Source organism: Condylura cristata, unplaced genomic scaffold, assembly GCF_000260355.1.
Source record: "Condylura cristata isolate star-nosed mole 26May11 unplaced genomic scaffold, ConCri1.0 scaffold00029, whole genome shotgun sequence".
In the NCBI taxonomy this organism is placed as follows: domain Eukaryota; kingdom Metazoa; phylum Chordata; class Mammalia; order Eulipotyphla; family Talpidae; genus Condylura; species Condylura cristata.
In genome coordinates, this window is record NW_004567130.1 from 8,575,990 (window position 1) to 8,595,846 (window position 19,857).

At 39.8% G+C, this 19,857-nt stretch overlaps 1 protein-coding gene across 1 annotated transcript in view; it reads left to right on the plus strand.

Annotated features, from left to right (window-relative positions):
- The window catches only part of KREMEN1 (kringle containing transmembrane protein 1), a gene marked incomplete at its 5' end in the record, with an annotated part of 65,498 nt that overhangs the window by 14,437 nt on the left and 31,204 nt on the right, over nucleotides 1–19,857 (plus strand). Inside the window, 2 exons of the mRNA XM_012730831.1 lie at nucleotides 7,057–7,219; nucleotides 11,083–11,174. Of these exons, the coding sequence (XP_012586285.1) occupies nucleotides 7,057–7,219; nucleotides 11,083–11,174 (255 nt within the window). The remainder of the gene's footprint in view (nucleotides 1–7,056; nucleotides 7,220–11,082; nucleotides 11,175–19,857) is intronic.

Consider the following 19,857-nt stretch of genomic DNA (forward strand, 5'->3'; position numbering starts at 1 on the left):
TTTTTTTTTTTTTGCTTTTGTTGTTTAATTATATGTACATATATTTTTCTTGTATTTCTTTTAACAGTGTTTTCTAATTTTCTTTGTTAGATTGACTCTCAGGTGTTTGATTCTTTTTGTTTTAATTGAAAGGGGATTTTTGTTTTGTTTTGTTTTGTTTTTGTTTTTGTTTTTTTCTGCTTCTTCTATCCTGCTACCTTGCTAAACTGGTTGATGGTATTGATTAGTTTCTCTGTGGAGTTTTTAGGGTTTTCTATGTAAATTAACATATCCTGCAAATAAGGGCAGTTTTACTTCTTCTTTACCTATTTGGATTCCTTGTATGTATTTTTCCTGTCTTATTGCTCTGGCTAGAACTTCCAATTTTATGTTGAAGAGCAGTGGTGATAGTGGTCACCCTTGTCTTGTTCCTGATGGCAGAGGAAAGGCTTACAGCTTTTCTCCATTGAGGATAATATTGGCTGTGGGTTTGTTATAGATGGCTTTTATCCTGTTGAGGTATGTTCCGTCTATTCCAAAGATTTCAAGGGCTTAACCATAAATGGGTGTTGAACTTTGTCGAATGCCTTCTCTGCATCTATTGATATGATTATGTGGTTTTTATTGTTCTTTCGGTTGATGTGATGGATTACATTAATTGATTTTCTGATGTTGAATCAACTTTGTGCTCCTGAGATAAAGCCCACTTGGTCATGGTGTATTATTCTTTTAATGCATTGTTGAATTCTGTTGGCTAAGATTTTGTTCAGGATTTTTGCATCAGTGTTCATTAGGGAGATTGGCCTTGTAATAGTTTTCAGCATGAACTTTATTATTTTTTATTTATTTATTTTTTAAAGATTTATTTATTGATGCATACACAACTGGGGTACAGGCCAGAGGAGTAGTGGTGGTGAGAGGATTCACCAGAGACACAGTGGATTGTACTGAAGTACACTGCTGAGGGGAGCAGTGGGTGGGTCTGGTGAAGTCTGCCACTCCATGTGGATCAGTTCCCTGGCCTGGGATTAATCTCATGTTGAAGTGGCTGTATCTAGCTTTATAGTGCTGAGCTTTAACCTGTTGTGCCACCAGGGAGGGATGAACTTTTAAAAATACAGTGCATGGCACCCTCCCTGATGGCACAAGGAATTAAAGCACAACACTTTGCTAGCCAGCTCTGCAGCCGCTTTAGCACAAGTTTGATCCCCTGCCTGGGAGATGACCCACATGGTGCAGCAGCCTTCTCCTGTCTCACCCACTGCTCCCCTCAGCAGTGTACTTCCTCAATCTGCTTGTTCTGTTACCCACTTTGTCTCTGGTGAATCCTCACACCAGTGCATATATATGCTGGTAATTTATTACCTAGGACTCTATTAACTTGACATTTTTCTCACCTTTAGTAAGTACAAATATTGAATTATATGATTTCAGGAGCACATGTAACAGTGATGTGTCATCATATTTACATTGAATTTTTGATTAAGTAAAATCTACTAGCTTCATTTTAGTTATTTATTTTTTGTTTGTTTACCTCTTACTGTGTGTTAGGATTCAACACTAAGGTTCTTTTTTTCTTTAGTTTATAATTGTTTATCAAGAGAAATTATTCCTTAGCCCAAATATTCACATTTCATAGTTTAAGAACACAAGCCAGTAACTAACATCCATGAAGTTTCCAGAGGAATATTTTGTTTCAAGATCACTTTGTTCTCTGAAGATACCAGCCTTCTTAATCTCCTCTTAATTTTTACAGAGTGGTAATTTCTACAGAAATCTGTATATGCCTTCTTTCTTGGTTCAGCCACAACAAATTAATATCTCCTCTAGGGGTACAACAAATGTACCAACAATATGGTATCGCAGACGCTGGGCCAGAAGGCCTCACATCTGAGATTCAACAAAACCCTGGAAGTCATAGTAGTTATTTTCCTCAACAGGGACATCTTTCCACACTGAAGGAGAAATGGAGAGTACTCAGACATATACATTTCCTATCCTAATGGTAGCCTGATAACTCTAAACAGTATGATAGTAGGTTGATATGCTGATCAACTCATGTTATATTGCCTTTTGTATGGTCTAGGATAAATGATATGACCGTGATGGTTATAATATTTTCAAATTTAAATAACACTAGTTTATTTTTAAAATTATAGTTACATAATAATTTATTAGATGCTTACTGTTCTAGGTATTTTACTTGCATATCCTTCAACTGTTTCAGATTGCCCTGAACTATAACCCCTCTAATCCCACATTTTACAAGTGAAGAAACTGAGGCTCAAAGAGGTTAGCTTAGTGCTAATGCTTGTAAACCACAAGGCCAAGATCTGACTCTAGCACCTAAAGTGCTTTCCAAACTGTACCACATTGTTGCTAGAAGTTTTCCATGAAGAAAAGTATTTGATTTACACTATTTTATAGCTTCTGGAATGAAACAGTCCTATAAAGTCGTTCCTCCCTTCTTAGCTCCCCTGCTTCTCTATTTTGTAGCTGTCATTTATTCAGGGGATCTCAGCTTAGATTAGTAAGCCTTGGGGCTGCATAGAATGGCTTCAGAGACTCTGTGAATACTTCTGAAATTGTTACATACATACATACATACATACACATACATATGTATATACATATATACACACTTCTGAAATAATTATATTTTTATATATGGTTAGAATTCCCTACCCAACCCCCTTATTTCAGAGATAAAAAAACTTGAGCTATAAAAAGGATGTGTTATGTATGAAGCCAGCAGAGAGGGCCCAAGTCAGAGCAGCAGAAGAGTGCTGTTACTCATCTGTGCTTTCCTCTGCCTGGGGCTGTCCCTATCCTGACTAAGGCCATGCAATCCTTTGCTCTCAGACGGCTATGTTGGTGTCTCTTTCTCTGCTCTGTGTTGTGTCTCCATTCTAGTTCATAAACCGTTAAATGGTTGTCCATTAAATCATTAGGTAGACTGACGTTAAGAATTGCACTGTGGAAAATATATATGGAAATAGTCTTCTATAGCCCATGTCTATAAATTAATTGAAATCTTCAAATAATGTTGCATACAACCTCTGAGTATGTGAGATTCTGAAGAATTTGAAGTGTACATATCAAAATTTTGAATATATATATCAGTCAAGTCAGTCTTTTCTTTATACCCAATCCTTTTAAATTTCAAGCATAATGAATAGTAATAGTTTCATGAGTGAAACTGCTACTAGCTTTTTTTTTTTAAGACTTATTTTTATTTATTTATACATACAAGGACCACGGTGTAGGCCAGAGGTGAGAGGATTTACCAGAGACCAACTGGAATAGATTCTAGTTCAAGAACACAGAGAGGAAATAAAAGGGCACATCTCCCAGTTAATTATACTCATTCTTCCTGAAATACCTTTCCTCTGACTTGTGAAACCCACACATTTTCTTAGCTTTTCTCCTACCTCCCAGGCTATACTTTCTCAGTCATCACTGTCAGGTTCTTTTGTTTCCATGGCTGAAATGTGGGAGGACTCCAGTGCTCAGCCTCAGGTGTCTTTGCTCCGCTTCACACACAGTAATCCTTCTCCAGCCTCCACCTCTTTACCGCAGGCTCATCTAGCCATATATACCTTAATTCTTATATGCATAAATAAATCTTTGAAAAAAAAATAGAGAAATCAAGAAGTTACTTTATGGCTCTCCAAACCTGCCAAGCACATTACTGCTCACAGTGTGTTTGCATCTGCGGTGCCCTCGGCCAGTGCACTTTCCACATTACCCCTCACTGCATCCACATCCCTGCCCAACTGTCCTCTCAAGGCCTTTCCTGTATCTAAAAGAGAACTCTCTTGATTGGGTTCCTATACTCCATTTTTCCTTATATAACTTTTCACTGTATGATGAGAATTTTGATTGGTGTTTCTCCTGTTAGCATATAAACTCCATAAATGTAGAGTACTCCCCACTGTAGCCCCAGTCAGTAAGGAATCAATGCTTGTTGAATGAATTAATGAGTAATATACTGGACATTAAATCTATAGGCTTTACTCATTCTCTTTCACTGAATATACAGTGATATTTTATTTTTTTATTAGTTTAAATCACTCCTTGTTTAGCTAAAACCCTTATGTCAGTTTTTTGTTTTTTTTTAATGCATGCAGAACTAGGATACAGGCCAGAGGTGCAGGTGCAGTGAGAGGATTCACCAGAGACAGAGCGGGGAGCAGAACAGGTGGATTGATGAAGTACACTGCTGAGGGGAGCAGTGGGTGAGACAGGAGAGGTCTGTTGCACCATGTGGGTCATCTCCCTGGCCCTGATCGAACTCCTGTGAAGCAACTGCAGCTAGCTTCTAGCTTCTGCCTTCCCTAGTGCTATGCTGAACCCATTGTGCCACCAGGGAGGGCCCCCATATGTCAGTTTTCATAGCAATAGAACATAAAGGAGATGGGTCCTAATACCCTAGTATTCTGATGAAATCAAGGTGCACCCACATTTTAAATCCAAAGCACACAAACTTGTTTTTCTTATGTTTTTCAATTGACATGTACTGGTGAATGGTTAAAAAAAGAAAAGGAAAGAAAAGAAAAGAAAAGAAAATATAGTACTTTGCTATATACTTTCCCTAGTGTAACGCAGAACTAGATTTGGTTTGGAAGGAGCAGACTAAAAAAAAAGTAAAACCAAGCAAGCTCACACTTTCTCATTCCTTCTTTCAGATGCCATCTCCTCTGCATGTGTGAGTACCTAGACTGGCTATTGTCTAGGCTGCTGTGTGCTGCTAAGGGCTTCCTTTGGTTGGCTTGCATTTCTGGCTCCTGGGCTACTCCTGAACCAGTGTTAATAGGAGAAAAAAAAATTTTAGTCCATAGTAATTAAAATTCTAGAAGTTGGCAAAGGTTGACTTGATGTTCTTAAATCATCTAGTCTAGTGAGTCCCAAACCAAATCACTTAACAAAATCACCTGGGCAGCTTTTTAGACATACAGGTTTCCAAGGCCCACACTAAGGGATGGGGCTCTGGTGTCTAGTGTGGTTCACTCTCTCTCTTTTCCTCCTTCCTCCCCTCTTATCATCCTCTTCTGCTAGATCTACTAGATTATATATGCTCCTAGAGATAAGTGCTACCAAGTAAACAATGACAGAAAAATAGGAGTAGAGATGTGAGGGAGGGTTTTCTGGGGAGACATTTAGCCTGCTATGGGAAGTATTGGGGGAAGAACATTTTTAAGCAAGAAATGGTGTGGTATAGTCACACAATTAAAAGTTGATCAGTGTGATTGGAGCATAGTGATTGGGGGAGAAATTGGGGTATTGTGGGAGGGAGGGCCTAGGGTTTTTCCTCCAGCACTGGTGTCTTCCTTAGAACTCTGAGCACTGTTTGAAGACTAGATTGCAGAACACAAGCAGAAACTGTGACTTGAGGCCCTTTGGTGATGAATGGGACTAAAATAGTGGCAACCAAGAGAGAGGCAGATTTGGGGTACATTTTTTTTAAAGATTTATTTATTTGTGCATACAGAACTGGGGTACAGGCCAGAGACTCAGGGGTGGTGAAAGACTTCACCAGAGACAGAATGGAGAGCAGAACAGGCAGATCGGCGAAGTACACTGCTGAGGGGAGCAGCGGGCGGGTCAGGAGAGGTCTGCCATGCCATGTGGTCACCTCCGGGGCAGGCGGGAATCGAACTCATGTGGAAGTGGCTTTAGCTTCTTAATGCAGTGCTTTAACCCGCTACACCACCAGGGAGGGCCATGGGGTGCATATTTTTAAAAGGTCAGTAGGACTTGCTAATGGGGAGCAGTTGGGGAAAGCAAGTAACATGAGTGTCACACAAAACACAATAAATTTATAGTGTTTTGTATAGCTTGTAATCCCAGGTTATTGTGGCTGTCCTAAAATGGCACAATTCCATACATAAAGCAGAGCCCAGATTATGAGACAAAGGGGTACTGAAAGAGAGATGTTTTCTCTGGACAGAATTTAAATATTAAAGAAAGTATCTTTCAGAATATAGGTGTGCTCATGTTGTACACATGCTTAGGCTGGAGTAGGCTCATGCACTACAACAGGGGACAGCATTAAGTGGCCTTCATATTGGGAGTTAGAGGTCAGGATATACCAGGAAGAGGAAAGAAAGAAAGCTAAGTAGTTATTATTCTTCCAGATTGTCAGATTTCTAGTGATACATCTTAAAAGAAGTGTTTGAAGTGCTTCTATCTGTCAGTTTCAACTAACCTAATTTTTAAATATTGCTCTTTGTACTGTGCCTTTCTCATGAACCTCTGAGAGTTTAATGCATACAATATGTGGGGGGAAATCCTATCAGCCTCAATTCCCATCCCCCTAAAGTCTGAGAAGCAGATTTTAGGTGCATATTGTTGCACCTGCAAGGATTTTGTCATTTTTATTAAATGGACCAGAGACCATGTTCAGTATGTTTGCAGGAAAAATTTCAGAAAAAAGGTGCAGCAAATGACTAGTTGGCCCCTCCTCCCAGTGTTGACCGTCTCTTTGGTTGCACCTCTATCTCAAACAGCATAGCAAGGACTGTTCTTCATTACCAGGGAATGTGAGTCATTCTCAGACTTGTGTGATTGGGATTCCAAAGCGTTGCTGTATCCGATGGTCTTATTAAATCCAAGTGTCAGTGCAGCCTTTCAGACTGTAGGGGAGAGCTCTGTTACAGCTGGTGACCTGGTTCTAGTTACCACACAGAGACACTGGCAAGAGCAGTGACCCCCTCTGAGGACCCAGAATTCCTCATGGATGGTTGTTACCAACTGTTCCCAGATTTGGGGGTTTGCTGGTTCACTTCATGGGCCTCAACACTTTTCAGCTCCCTGTTTATAGGTTACTTGGGGTCTGTGTACTTTAGGGGGAAATGTTCTAGTGTTTGTAGATAAGCCAGTACTACAACCCAGCCTAGCTTTTGTAGGGTACCTCCTTTCTGCCCTAGCTTGTTAACATCACCGTGTTCAAGGTTTAGCAAGACATTATCCATTCTCAGTTTGGTCCAAGCAAAACAAATAAAACATCAACTAGAGAGGGAGGGGACTATAGATGTTGCCAGAAAATTAGTTTGCTCTGTCTTTTCTTTCTCCTAGAATGTTTCACAGCCAATGGTGCAGATTATAGGGGAACGCAGAACTGGACGGCACTACAAGGCGGGAAGCCATGTCTGTTCTGGAACGAGACTTTTCAGCATCCATACAACACTCTGAAATACCCCAATGGGGAGGGGGGCCTGGGCGACCATAACTATTGCAGGTAAGATGGTGCTGCCCTATACTTCAGAAAATTTTTTGTCTCCTCTTCAACTCTTTCTATCCTTGCTCACAATTAAGGAAGCCTGTTTGGTTTCATTTTGGCCAACTCAGAAGGCCTTTATTGTCACTATTTTAAAAATCTTTTTTCTCATACCTCACACACATAAATACTCTGCTAGTCTTTTCAATTAGGATTGCTTTCATCCTGGTTTTTAGAGTGCTGCTACTTTCCTATCTGGTTATATACTTGTCTCTTTTGGAGGGTTTCCTTCCTTCCTTCCTCCTTTCCTTCCTTTCTTCCTCATACAAAATTGAGGGTACAAGCCAGAGGTAAGGGAGGTGAGAGGATTCACCAGAGAACAGAGCAGGAAGCAGAACAGGCAAAGATGTACTGAAATACACCGCTGAGAGGAGCAGCAGTCCGGTCAGGAGAGGTCTGCTGTGCCTTGTGGGTCAGCTCCCTGGCTGGGGATTGAACTCATGCTGCAATGGCTATGGTAACTTCCTAGTGCTGTGCTTTAAACTGTTGTGCCACCAGGGAGGGGCCATAGAGGGTTTTCATAGTTGACGTTACCACCAGGAAACAATACATAGATGGTAAATCTTCTTAAGCTTTGGGAATATAGTGGTCAAACAAAGCACCATCTGTAACCCAAAACTTCCTTTGCTTCTGAGCAAAAAGGAAGCTGCCCTGAATTATCCCATTCCTTCCAAGTCCAGGATAACCTTGCTCTGGGAGCAACTTTAGCCCAGATTTGTGTGGTTTTCTTCCTTTCAGTGGACTAGGTGTTTCTTTCCCTTCGCCTCCTATGTCACTAGTAGGAGCCCTTAACCTGAGATTCATGGTGTTTCAAATATGTACTCACAGTATTTTGGGAACATGATCCATGGCTTTAATCACATTTTCAAAGTTATTTGTGCTCCAAAACAAGAATCACTGACCTGTAAGGACAGTCAAGATTCTAAGCACTTTTGGTTATGGCTGTTTTAGCTATTCATACCCGAGTTCCTGGTAATATGAATCATTGTTTAGCAATGTGTTGCACTTAATTATTAATAGAACAGGTGCAAAGGCAGCCTCTTGGGCTACTGGAACAGGGAAAAGTGACCACTGTAGTACACTTTTAGCAATACACTCTCCTTTGTTTTACTAGTATGTTGGAATCTCAGCCATGGCACTGTTGACCCAGCTGAGCCAAGCTAGTTTTTACCCCTGTGGGTCACACTGTTTACCTTCTGCCCTCCCTGTGTACCTTTGCTTACACTCTAGGACCTTGTGGTTGTCTTGAAGTTACCAGGCCCGTAGTCCATGTTGTCTTTATCCATGTACATTCACCTTTTTCGTGCACCTCTGTCCTAAGTTGTACCAACTGGCCATTCCCCCATAGTTGCTGTTGCATTATTTTTAGTTTGTTATTCTAAAAGTGTTAAAAAGCTTTTTAAGGATTTCAGACATAGCAAATATTGTTTAAATAAAGAGCCCCCACCCCCATTTTACTTCTTTCCCCCAAATCCTTTCTACCAAGCCCCACTTTCTAGAACTAATAATTTATATACGGGCTATTCTACATTTTTCTATCTTTTATATTTTATTATTAAAGTTATATATGCTCATTAATTCTTTTATATTTTATTTAAAATTTATAAATGCCCATTAATTTCTTCCTTCACATATTAAAAAGGCTTACTCCATTCTGGTTTATTTCTTCTAGTTTTTCTATTCTATTCTATTTCTGAGTTGGATTTGGAAGAATGTTTAGGAAGAAAACCAGTGTTTGGTTTTGTTTTTGCATAATTATTTTCTTGTTCTAAAGGGTCTCTTAGAAGTAGGTTATTAGCTTATTCTCATTCTGTTGCTTTTTCAAGTCTTTTCAGAAGAGCTCCTGTGTTTTAAATCTGATTTAAAGTAAATTAAAATTTCTAGTGAAGCAATTTATATGAAAAATTTGTTTTCTCATTGATCAACACCTAGCTCTATTCAGATTACTAGAAACACAGTAAATATCCACCAAGAGAACAGTAAGAAGCAGGGCTATCTTCTTTATGGGCCCTGGCAGACTACAGTCCTTTCCTTTGATTGATGGAATGGGCCAGACCTGAGCAAATAGTTTAAACTTCAAAAAAGGGAGGCTGAAATTGGAGAATCCCTGCCTTTGTTTCTGACTGTAGCAAAGTTAAAGGTAACTTTGCTTGTCTTTATTAAGCTGTTCTGAGGCATCTCGGAATGGTTTTGACATTGATAATAAACAATTGTTTTCTAAGATCTTTACCAAATACTACCTCAAAGCTGAACACTGAGTAGAGGGAGGATAATGACAGTGAAACACTCTTTAAAGAAGGGCTTTCTACAAGTTCTCCTACTTTGATTTGCCAGCTGACACCTGACACCATGTTTGTCTTTGCACTGTTTCCAGACCCATCGTGTTTGAGATGTCTAAGAGATGGCGAGTGATGGGAACGCACTTCTCTGGATGAGACATATCTGGATTAGAGCGGGGTGGGGGGAGAGAAGAGTTGGCGCTGGCACCTGCCTTTGGGCACAAAAATAAAACAACCCTTTGTGTCTCAGGGCGGCTTATTTTCCGGGGCTGCACAATTGGCTTATCCCTTTCGGGTCTGATAGGGGTTGCTCCAAAGCTCTGGCTGCAGGGTCTTTATGCCCATTTCCGGCCTAACCGGAGTGTCAGGTTTCCAGTGTTCTGAGTCTAAATAAAGGGAGCTTGTAAAGCAGTGAAGAGAGGGCAGGCTTTTCTGTGTGTCCAGTGGCCCTTGCCATTTTTCAGTCTGTTTCAGCGGTGTTGCCCACTATTGTGATGGCATCGCTGCATTAAAGGGGCCTCAAAGAGCATTTATTCTAAGCCACTCATTTAGAAATGTGAAATCTTTAAAAAATATTGTTACATCAAAAGTAGGTGGTAGGATTATAGGATTATATATTTTAACAAACTCCTTGGCAGAGTTTTCTACAGAATTCTCTGAGAAATTGGTATTTTGAGGTAGAAATAGGATCCATTTCTATCAGATGTCCATTTCTATCCATTTCTATCAGTTGACCCACCTCATAGGTTCAGTAGCACCTATATTATGTGAGTTTTATTTTATTGCTTTAAAGTTACAAAGATTCATTGAAGAGGAAATAAGACATTAAAATAAACAGTAGTCCTATGATCCAGGAGCACTTTTAAAGGTATACATCTTTTCAAATAACAGCATTGTGTCCTCTGTCATGTTTTAAAATGGCCTTTAAATAAAAGCCTAATAAGACATGGTGACTATCTTTCCAAATTAGTACCTGTTTCTCCACATCACATTTATTTGACCAATTATTGGGTGTTTATTATTCCTAGATTTTGTATTATAGAAATTCTTGGTGAACATCCTTGTATGTGAAGATTTCCTTAGAACCAGGTACTACAGGAGACACTGCTGAGTAGAGGGTTATGCTAATGTTAGGGCCTTTGATGCTAATTACCAAACTGCTGTCCCAACCTTGTGTGTCCATTCACGTTGTCCCTATAGTGTTGTGGCACCTGTGTGCGCCCTGTGTTCTCTCAGCCATGGGAATTGCTGTGTTCCCAAACATGCCTTGTGCTGTTCAGCATGATTTCTTCACTGGTCATTTGTCCCAGTTACACTGTATTGAGTTTGTATAAACAAGGATCACTTTTGCTCATACCCTCCCCACCTGTTTTTATAGGTTACCATAATTTTTCTTCATAGGAGTTGGCACTGAGATACATTCCAAAGATAAGAAATAATGAAGCTATGAAAATATTCGTTTTTGGTAATGCTGAAAAACAGTGAGTCAGGTGACTTAAACAATGGAAATGGAAACATTACCGGATGTGTCCTTTTCCCCAACAGAAACCCAGATGGAGATGTGAGCCCCTGGTGCTACGTGGCAGAGCACGAAGACGGAGTCTACTGGAAGTACTGTGAGATACCCGCTTGCCAGAGTAAGTCCCAGATGCACCTCCTGCCAGTTAGGACACTTCCCACTAAGAGGCAGAATGGGAGGCCACAGCTACGGCAGGTAGTTGAAGTAGGTACTTTCATGAAGCAGGTGAAAAGAGAAGCCATTCTGGGCCGAGGATTTTCATTTTTCCTTATTGAAGTTTTCAGAAATGGGATGCCCAGTACTCTCAGCATCCCACCCTCTGGGTGGGTAAGCCAGTCAGAATTTCTGCTTTTTTTGGATCTCCTCAACCTTAATTGCCTTAGAGATGGCAACAGCTCAGTAGCAGGTTAGAATAATAATTTTTGGAATTAATTTTTTAGAATGAATGAATAATAATTTTTGGAATTAATTTTTTAGAATGAATGAAGAACACCGTAATAGACAATAAAATTAAGTTATAACACTGCTTATTATTTCCATTTGACATGATGTGTCAACAGAAAAAATCATTTTTGGTAAATATCTAATTAGATTCCCTCCAAAGCCAATGTGATGGTCGTTTTTCTCACATTAACATAGAACACACACACACACATGTAAAGAAATATGTATATATATATTTACCACTTACAACTTGTCCTCTCCCTACTAAAAGCCTTTTTCAGCCTTTTACTGCAAAGTCTGTTTTCTGTTTCATTCATTCATTCATTCATTCATTCATTCATTCCTATGTTCAAAACCAAAACTGAATAGAGCCCTTTTACTAATGTAGTTTTTGTAATGTCTTTAAATTTGCTGAAGGGGCAGTTTTGTAATCCTAGAGCTGAAGAAAAGGACAGTTCACTCATATTATACCTGGCTATTTTTCCCTTTTTTTTTTTAAAGATTTATTTATTTGTGCATACAGAACTGGGGTACAGGCCAGAGGCTCAGGGGCAGTGAGAGGCTTCACCAGAGACAGAGTGGGGAGCAGAACAGGCAGATCGAGGAAGTACACTGCTGAGGGGAGCAGCGGGCGGGTCAGGAGAGGTCTGCCACGCCATGTGGTCTCCTCCGGGGCAGGCGGGAATCGAACTCATGCGGAAGCGGCTTTAGATTCTCAGTGTTGTGCTTTAACCCGCTGCGCCACCAGGGAGGGCCTTTTTCCCTTATTTTTTAAAACCTCCTTGCTCTCTCACCTTTCTCTCCTCAGTTCAGGAGGCTATGTATGTAGAGTGATGTGGGGGCTTATGTGGGACCTGGTTCCCTCACTTGGGGCCGTTAGAGAGGCTAAAGTCTGATACCTCCAGCCTTTAACACTGGACTACAGGTGCAGTGCTCACCTTTCGTGTGTCACCTCTACCTGACAGGCTCTGGCCTCCACTATCCTTCTAGCCTGAGTGTGTGCCTTGTTCAGTCCTAAAATTGAGAAAATAGTAAAGACTGGAAAACAGGCTTTTGCTTGATCTGCTTAATCAAAATTTAAAATGAAAAAATTCTCATTTGGCTCTCGTTATGTAAAGAACAAAGGGGCAGGGGGGAGAGGAAAGCAGATTTTTCTCGGTCCATTTGTTTTACACAAAGATAGTCTTTTAGTAACAGCCTATGTCACTCTCTCAGGAATAGTAAAGGGGGGATTTCAATCTGGGCACTTTTATATGGAAAGATAATCCTCAACTTGCATTTATAAAATACAATTTGGGCCAATGGAAGCTGACTCATGTAGTCATTTAAACCAAGTTATAGCAAAATGGTACAAACCACCTAGTACCTCTAATTCCTAATATTTGTCAGATGTGCATCATTATTCCCAGAAAAAATTAGATATCACTCCTTTTCTTATGACTCTGATAACTCTCAGAAAGATTCAACAACTGGTCTTGAAATGGTCTGGATAGAGAAACTTACAGATATTGGGAATGAGAACTGGGAATACCTAGATTAAAGGTGTGGAGTGAGTAGTTTTGGTTGTTTAGAAAACCTTCCTGTTTGCTTTGTGGGCCTCAGATCTTAACTCTATCAGAAGATTGTGCTTCTAGTGTGTCTGGAGTCCTGAAAATCTCTTGTGCTATTTACAGCAAGAGTCCTTAGTAATTGCATGATAGACTCGACTGAGGTTCACCCTGCCTGTTTTATGGTAGTTTTGCCCTATTTCTGGATGTACAGTCAGAATCATGAATAGCCTGAATCTTTTGTAAAGCTCACTTATTCATGATTAGCATTGAATATGTCATACAGGAAAAGGCCTGTGACATGATCAGATTCCTGGAAAGTTCACATCTGAATATAACAGACCCAGCAGGAGACAGGGGGGACTGACTGTTTAAGGACAAAGCAGAATGTGGTTGAATGGTGGGCCATTCTGTGGAAACCGGAATCTCTGCCCCTTGGCATGTTATGTAGAGAGCTAAAACAAGCAGGGATGCAGAGATGAAGTATAATTCAAAAAGAGGGCAAAGAGAAGGTTGAACTATGCTCTTGACCTATGGAGTACAGATCAGAACTTACTGTTAAACAGAAAACAACTTGAAGTAATTAGATTTGCTCTTCAAACCATTTCTCACGCAAGTTCTTTTTGTAGATAGAAGAAATGCAGATTTTTTTAAAGCAAATTACAATATAATCAAAATTCCCACCCCCCTAAATCTTACTTCTAAATCTATAGCTCATGTTGTTTTGGCTTTTGAGGGAAATATCATTTGACTTAACAACTTTTGCTTATGTCTCTTCTGTTAAATAATTATTGTTACCATTCTAATTCCCATTTATTTCATTGCTTTTGAGGGACACTCTTGTATGGACTTCAACTTGGGCTTTTCTTTGATCTTTTTTACTTACAGATTTTTTATAAAAGTTTTGTATGGTTTTTAAAAGTTAGTAGTCTAGTTGTGAAAGGAGTTGTTCCTATAAATGGCATTTAAAGCCAAATATAATTTCTTCACATAACTAGTTTGGGCTTGAGGTCCCAAGCATGAGAAATTTAGTTTCCTAACTTAGAGTACTGTGAGCCACCTGATTTCTACAGACCAACTACAAAAATTCATCTTTGAATCTTTGAAATAGGGATATTTGAATATTAGTTTATATTAAGGAGTCAATTTTAATTTTATTAGATACAATAAAGGCATGGTAGTTGCATATTTATTAAATATTAAATACATATATTTATTTAAAGTACTTAAATATAAACATTTCTTAAATATTTATACATATATACATTTTTAAAAGTTCTTTTAAATCATAGACGCACACTGAAATAGTTGTGATTGAAATTATATTTTATCTGGGATTTTATTTTAAATGATCTAGCCTACTATAGAGTAAATGGGTGGGATTGAGGGAAACAGAAGAAACAAGAAGAGTGAAAATAAACAGATATATGGGTATGTATGGATGCTGGTTGGTTGGCTCATTATTCTTTACTACTTTTGTGCATTTGAAAGTTTCCATTGTAAATACATTTTTTTAAAAGATTTATGTGTTTGTGCATACAGAACTGGGGTACAGGCCAGAGGCTTAGGGGCAATGAGAGGCTTCACCAGAGACAGAGTGGGGAACAGAACAGGAAGATCAACGAAGTACACTGCTGAGGGGAGCAGCAGGCGGGTCAGGAGAGGTCTGCCACACCATGTGGTCACCTCCGGGGCAGGTGGGAATCGAACTCATGTGGAAACGGCTTTAGATTCTCAGTGCTGTGCTTTAACCCGCTGCGCCACCAGGGAGGGCCCCACCTTGATTTTCTTAAAACACATTTGTAGTTTGGCCTCCCTGGTGGTGCAGGGGGTTGAGTCTCAGCACTATGAAGCTATTGCCATGAGTTAGCTGTGCAGCCGGGGAAACAATATTTGAAAGCTACTATATGCAATCCCTAATAAGAGTTTTTAAAGCTTTGTTCAGCATTTGAGTCAACGGCATTTTGGTAGTGGTGGTCAAAATGATCTCTTAATTGTAGAAAATGTTTTGTTTTTTTTTTTTCCTTTCAGAACTTTATTTTAGTGTTAGCAATGATTTTTTAGCATGTTTTACTTTTTCAGTTAATACTGAGTACATATTATGTACAAAGCTCTCATATTTACATTCTTATTTATTTATTAACCTTTTCAAGTCATATGAAGCAGGTGACATATGTACTCCTTCTCCACAGTGACTCAGATGAAAATATGAGACATAAGCAGTTAAGTGATTTGATGAGGATTATACTCTGAGCCAAACAGGATCTGAATCTAGGACTCCTAATGGCAAGACTAATGCCTTTTTCTTCTAGTACTTGAGAACTGCCCCGTTTCCTTTATTTCCTTGAAAACAGGGGCACTGGGATGGATCCAGGCCACTGTTGAGGTCATTTTTGAGAATTTTCTTTGTGGATTGTTTGGGAATTAGAGTTTGAAATTCTGATAGATTGCCTTCTTGATATTGTGGAAACCAGAGGATTAGCTCAGTGGCGACAGAGGGTCTGCAGTTCAAGCTGTTAGCTCTAAGTCATTTTCTTTTCTTCTTTGGGTTTGGGAAATCCCAGGCCCCCGGAGTAAAACAGGCACGATGGTATCCAGGAAGCATTTGTTGCGGAGCAGAGCCCCTCTGGAGAATGTTGGGCTGACTCTGCGGGTGTTCCAGCCCAGCTGTTCTCAGCTGGGAAGGGTCTCCCCAGAGTTGGGCTCTTTTCCACCAAACACTGCCTTAGCAGTTTTGTCCAGGCTTCAGGCTGAAGTTCACATTAAAAAAGACATATCTCTATGTAGCATCCCTAAATGCTAAAATGACACACCAAAGGTTAGCCAGTAGCCAAATCAATATTGAAATGAATGTAAATAGTATAAACTATGCAGCCTTTTTTTTTGTCTTTCTAGTACATTTACTTAGCAGCTTTGTCTAATTGGACCCTTTTAGATTACCCAAATTAGCCTAATAAGAATCTTGTTTTGTATTAATTCTCACTTTATATATGTAGTTTTGTTTTCCCAACTAGACTCAGCTTTTCAAAGATAAGAGCAGGGGCAGCTCTGGAATTAATTGTGAAGGTGAAGCTTAATTTACCAAGTGGGTACCAAGTATTTCTCTCTTTGTTTATTTAAAGATTTATTTACTTATGCATACAAGAAGAGGGGTACAGGCTAGAGGTGTGGGAAGTGAGAGGACCCACTAGAAATAAGAGTAGGGAGCAGAACAGGCAGGTTGCCTGAAACACACTGCTGAGGGGAGCAGAGGGCAAGACAGGAGAGGTCTGCTGTGCCATGTGGGTCTCCTCCCTGGTCGGGGTTCGAACTCATTTTTCAGTGACTGTCAGTAGCTTCACAGTGCTGTGCCTTAGCCCATTACGCCACCAGGAAGGGCCCAGATTTCTCTTAAAGCTGTATATGAATAGCAGCCACCCTCATTTTACTTGGATTGTATGTTAATTTATGGAGAATGCTGATGGACTTTATGGAGGATTTACCTCCTCCTTGGCAGCCACTGAAAAGAGCCATGTATTTTAACAATCTTTTGTAACATGTAACCCAGTGAAGGCCATTAACAGGTGTTCATTAAATATTCTTAATTACATGAGGTCAGATCTCTTCCAATATGAAAGGAAAACATAAGCTAGTAGAAAGATTGTGGATGACAGAGTCATACTGGTTTAGGTTTGAATCCATTACTGACTAAACAAAACGACTTTCCCATCGGTCTTTGTTTCCTCATCTGTGCTTTCTAGGGTTATTTTCAAGAGTAAATGAGTAAAATGCACATGACCTAAAGCCCAGTGTCTGACATATGGTAGAGCATGAACCTTCCAGCAGTGCTCTCCCTGAGGAATTACTGTCAACGTGTCCTGTCATCTAATACCTAAATAGGTTATTCCTAACCTGTGTTTTATTTCTGTCCATTCCTTTTTAATCTGCCTGGCCCTGGGGCTCCATGGCTTGCCTCAGCTGCTGTTATGGCCATTCCCCTGAAGCTAGAGGCTTGATATGGCATTGCATTTAGGCAACATAAGAGGTACTGCACAATGCAGTCTCATAGGCTCAGATATGTTGTATACGTGATTATCCTTTTTTTGGGGAGGTGGCTATTACTTAATTTTTTTTTATTAAAAAATATACACTTTCTGAACCAAATGGACATTTTCCTTAGTCAGATATATGTGTGTGTGTGTGTGTATATACACTTCCAAAACACTTAGAGCACAGTTGTGTGAAGCATACTAATTATTTTTTTAATTAAAAAGAAATTAACCCTTTGTTATACATGGTACTAGATCTTCGGTAGTTGACACTTGTTCCTCTGATCTAGAACTAAATCAATATCTTATGTTGATTTCATGAAAACATTCATGTTTTGAGAAGATGCATAAAAACATGGTTTTCAAGAACTGGCAGTAGTTTTTTTCACCACAAAACTTAGGGTATTTTCTATAGATTGACCAAAATTTCACTATCTGACTACCCAAATTTCCTTAGAATTAGCAGTTGGGGCCCTCCCTGGTGGCACAATGGGTTAGGACACAGCACTGCAAGCTGGCTGCAGCCAGTGCAGTGTGAGTTCCATCCCAGGTTTGGAGGTGATCCACATGGTACAGCAGACCTCTCCTGTCTCACCCACTGCTCCCCTAGGCAGTGTACTTCATTGATCTGCCTGTTCTGTTCCCCACTCTGTGTCTGGTGAATCCTGTCATCACCCTTGCATCTCTGGCTTGTATCCCAGTTCTGTGTGCACAAATAAATAAATCTTAAAAAAAAAAATTAGCAATTGACAACTGCTAAACTCTATGGAACTGTTTTTTATATACCAAAGATCATATCACATAGCTAATGGCTGTGGAAAATATCCAGACAAGCTCTCTAATCTTATGAATGAAGAAACAAAAGTCTAGGGTGAAGTATCTTCTCTCAAAGACCTATCTAAATTAGGGAGGGTAGGCCCATTGACTCAATCCTTAGTGCTCTGTCCAACACCCCACTGCTGTCCTTAATAGTCCATAGCTTACTGTATGTTGACACAGAGGTGAACTAGAATGGAACTGAACAACCACAACCAGGAAAATAAACACTACTGCCTCTTTTCATAAAATGGCTCATTTGCTGTAAAGCTTTAACCAAATATATCCAGTAAGTTACACATTTGTCATGTTAAAATTAGGATTCTACTGCTGATAGATTTTTTTTACAAAAAAATTCCAATGTTATCTGAATAACTTCAGCTTCATATGACATATTTCCCCCTTTTCCAATCCCATCACCATTCCTTATATCTCCACATCTCCTTGTTCTTTTCCCCACCACCAACCCTCCCCTCCCCTAACCTCAAAACCCTCATAGTGTTTGTTACTGTTCACTGGTTTTGCAAGCATTTTTACTTTGTCAAATCATCTGGACTGTAAATGTCCAATATTTGTCTTTGTTATTCTGACTTGTATTACTACACATAATTCTCTTAAACTCCCTCCAGTTTGCTGTAAATGGCTGCATTTCATCTTTCCATTCTAATTATTCAGACCAGTAAGGATAATTTTACTCCAAATCTTTTGACAGCATTTGCCTGGCATATAACATAAGATATGGTTCCTACCCATAATCTTATGATGTAATTAGGAATCTGAGTTATAAACATAGGAGAAACTTGAGACCAGCCCACCAATTATATCATTAAATATTGAATTATGAGGGAGAGTGCTCTGAGATCTGAAGACAAGAGGGCTCAGTAGGGTTGTAGAAGATGGAGGTATCATTAAGGAGAAAGGTGGCTGGGTAGGTAGGTCAGGGCACATCAGGTCAGGGAGTGGCTTCATAGAGGAAAGACACAAGATTGGATGTGGAAGGTGGGGTTTGGGGTTGAAGCTGCCATAGTATTAGAGTGGACAAAGAAGATCTAAATCAGACCATAAAACCAGAGTTGATTAGGTAGAGACTGATATGCTAAAAAGCCTTTGTTTGTCTAGTACCCATTTACAGAATGGATCAGAGGAAGGAAGTTTGAAGAGCAGAGGATGGGTAGACTTCTAATGCCTGGGAAAAGTGCCTAGGCTATGATGGCAGCAGTGAGAAAAGATCGGAAGGGTTAAATCCAAGATGCCTATGAAGAAGACAGAACTTGATAACAAGTGGAAGATATAAAGGATGAAACAGCAGGAAGAATAAAAAATTACTCTCTGGTTCCTTGCCTGGGTTATTTGTGGTGTCCCAGAAAAAAATAGTTAAAGTCAATAAATGGATTGTTTGGATATTTTTCTTTCTTTTTTTTTTTTTAAGATTTATTTATTTATACATACAGAACTGGGATACAGGCCAGAGGTACAGGGGTAGTGAAAGGATTCACCATAGTCAGATTGGGGAGCAGAACAAGCAGATCAATGAAGTTCACTGCTGCTCTGCCACACCATGTGGTCACCTCCAGGGCGGGGGTCGAATTTGCACGAAGCTGCTGCAGCCAGCTTGCAGTGCTGCACTCTAACCCGCTGTGCCTGTCTGTATATTTTTCATACCCTTTGAACTTGGACTGAGATTTTGTCGGTAAGGTGTTTAAGTTATCTGTTACTACATAACAAGCCACCCTAAACCCTAGTAATTTAAAATAAATGCTTATCATTTCACCTGAATCTGTGAGTTAGTTGCATAGTTCTTCTACTTGAAGAAAATGGATTTATTTGGGTCCCTCCCTGGTGACACAAGGAGTTGAAGTGCAGCGTGTGTTCAATCCCTGGCTGGGGAGGTAACCCACTCGGTGTGGCATTCCTCTCCAGCCCACCTGCTGCTCCCCTCCCCAGTGTATTTCAGTACATCTGCCTG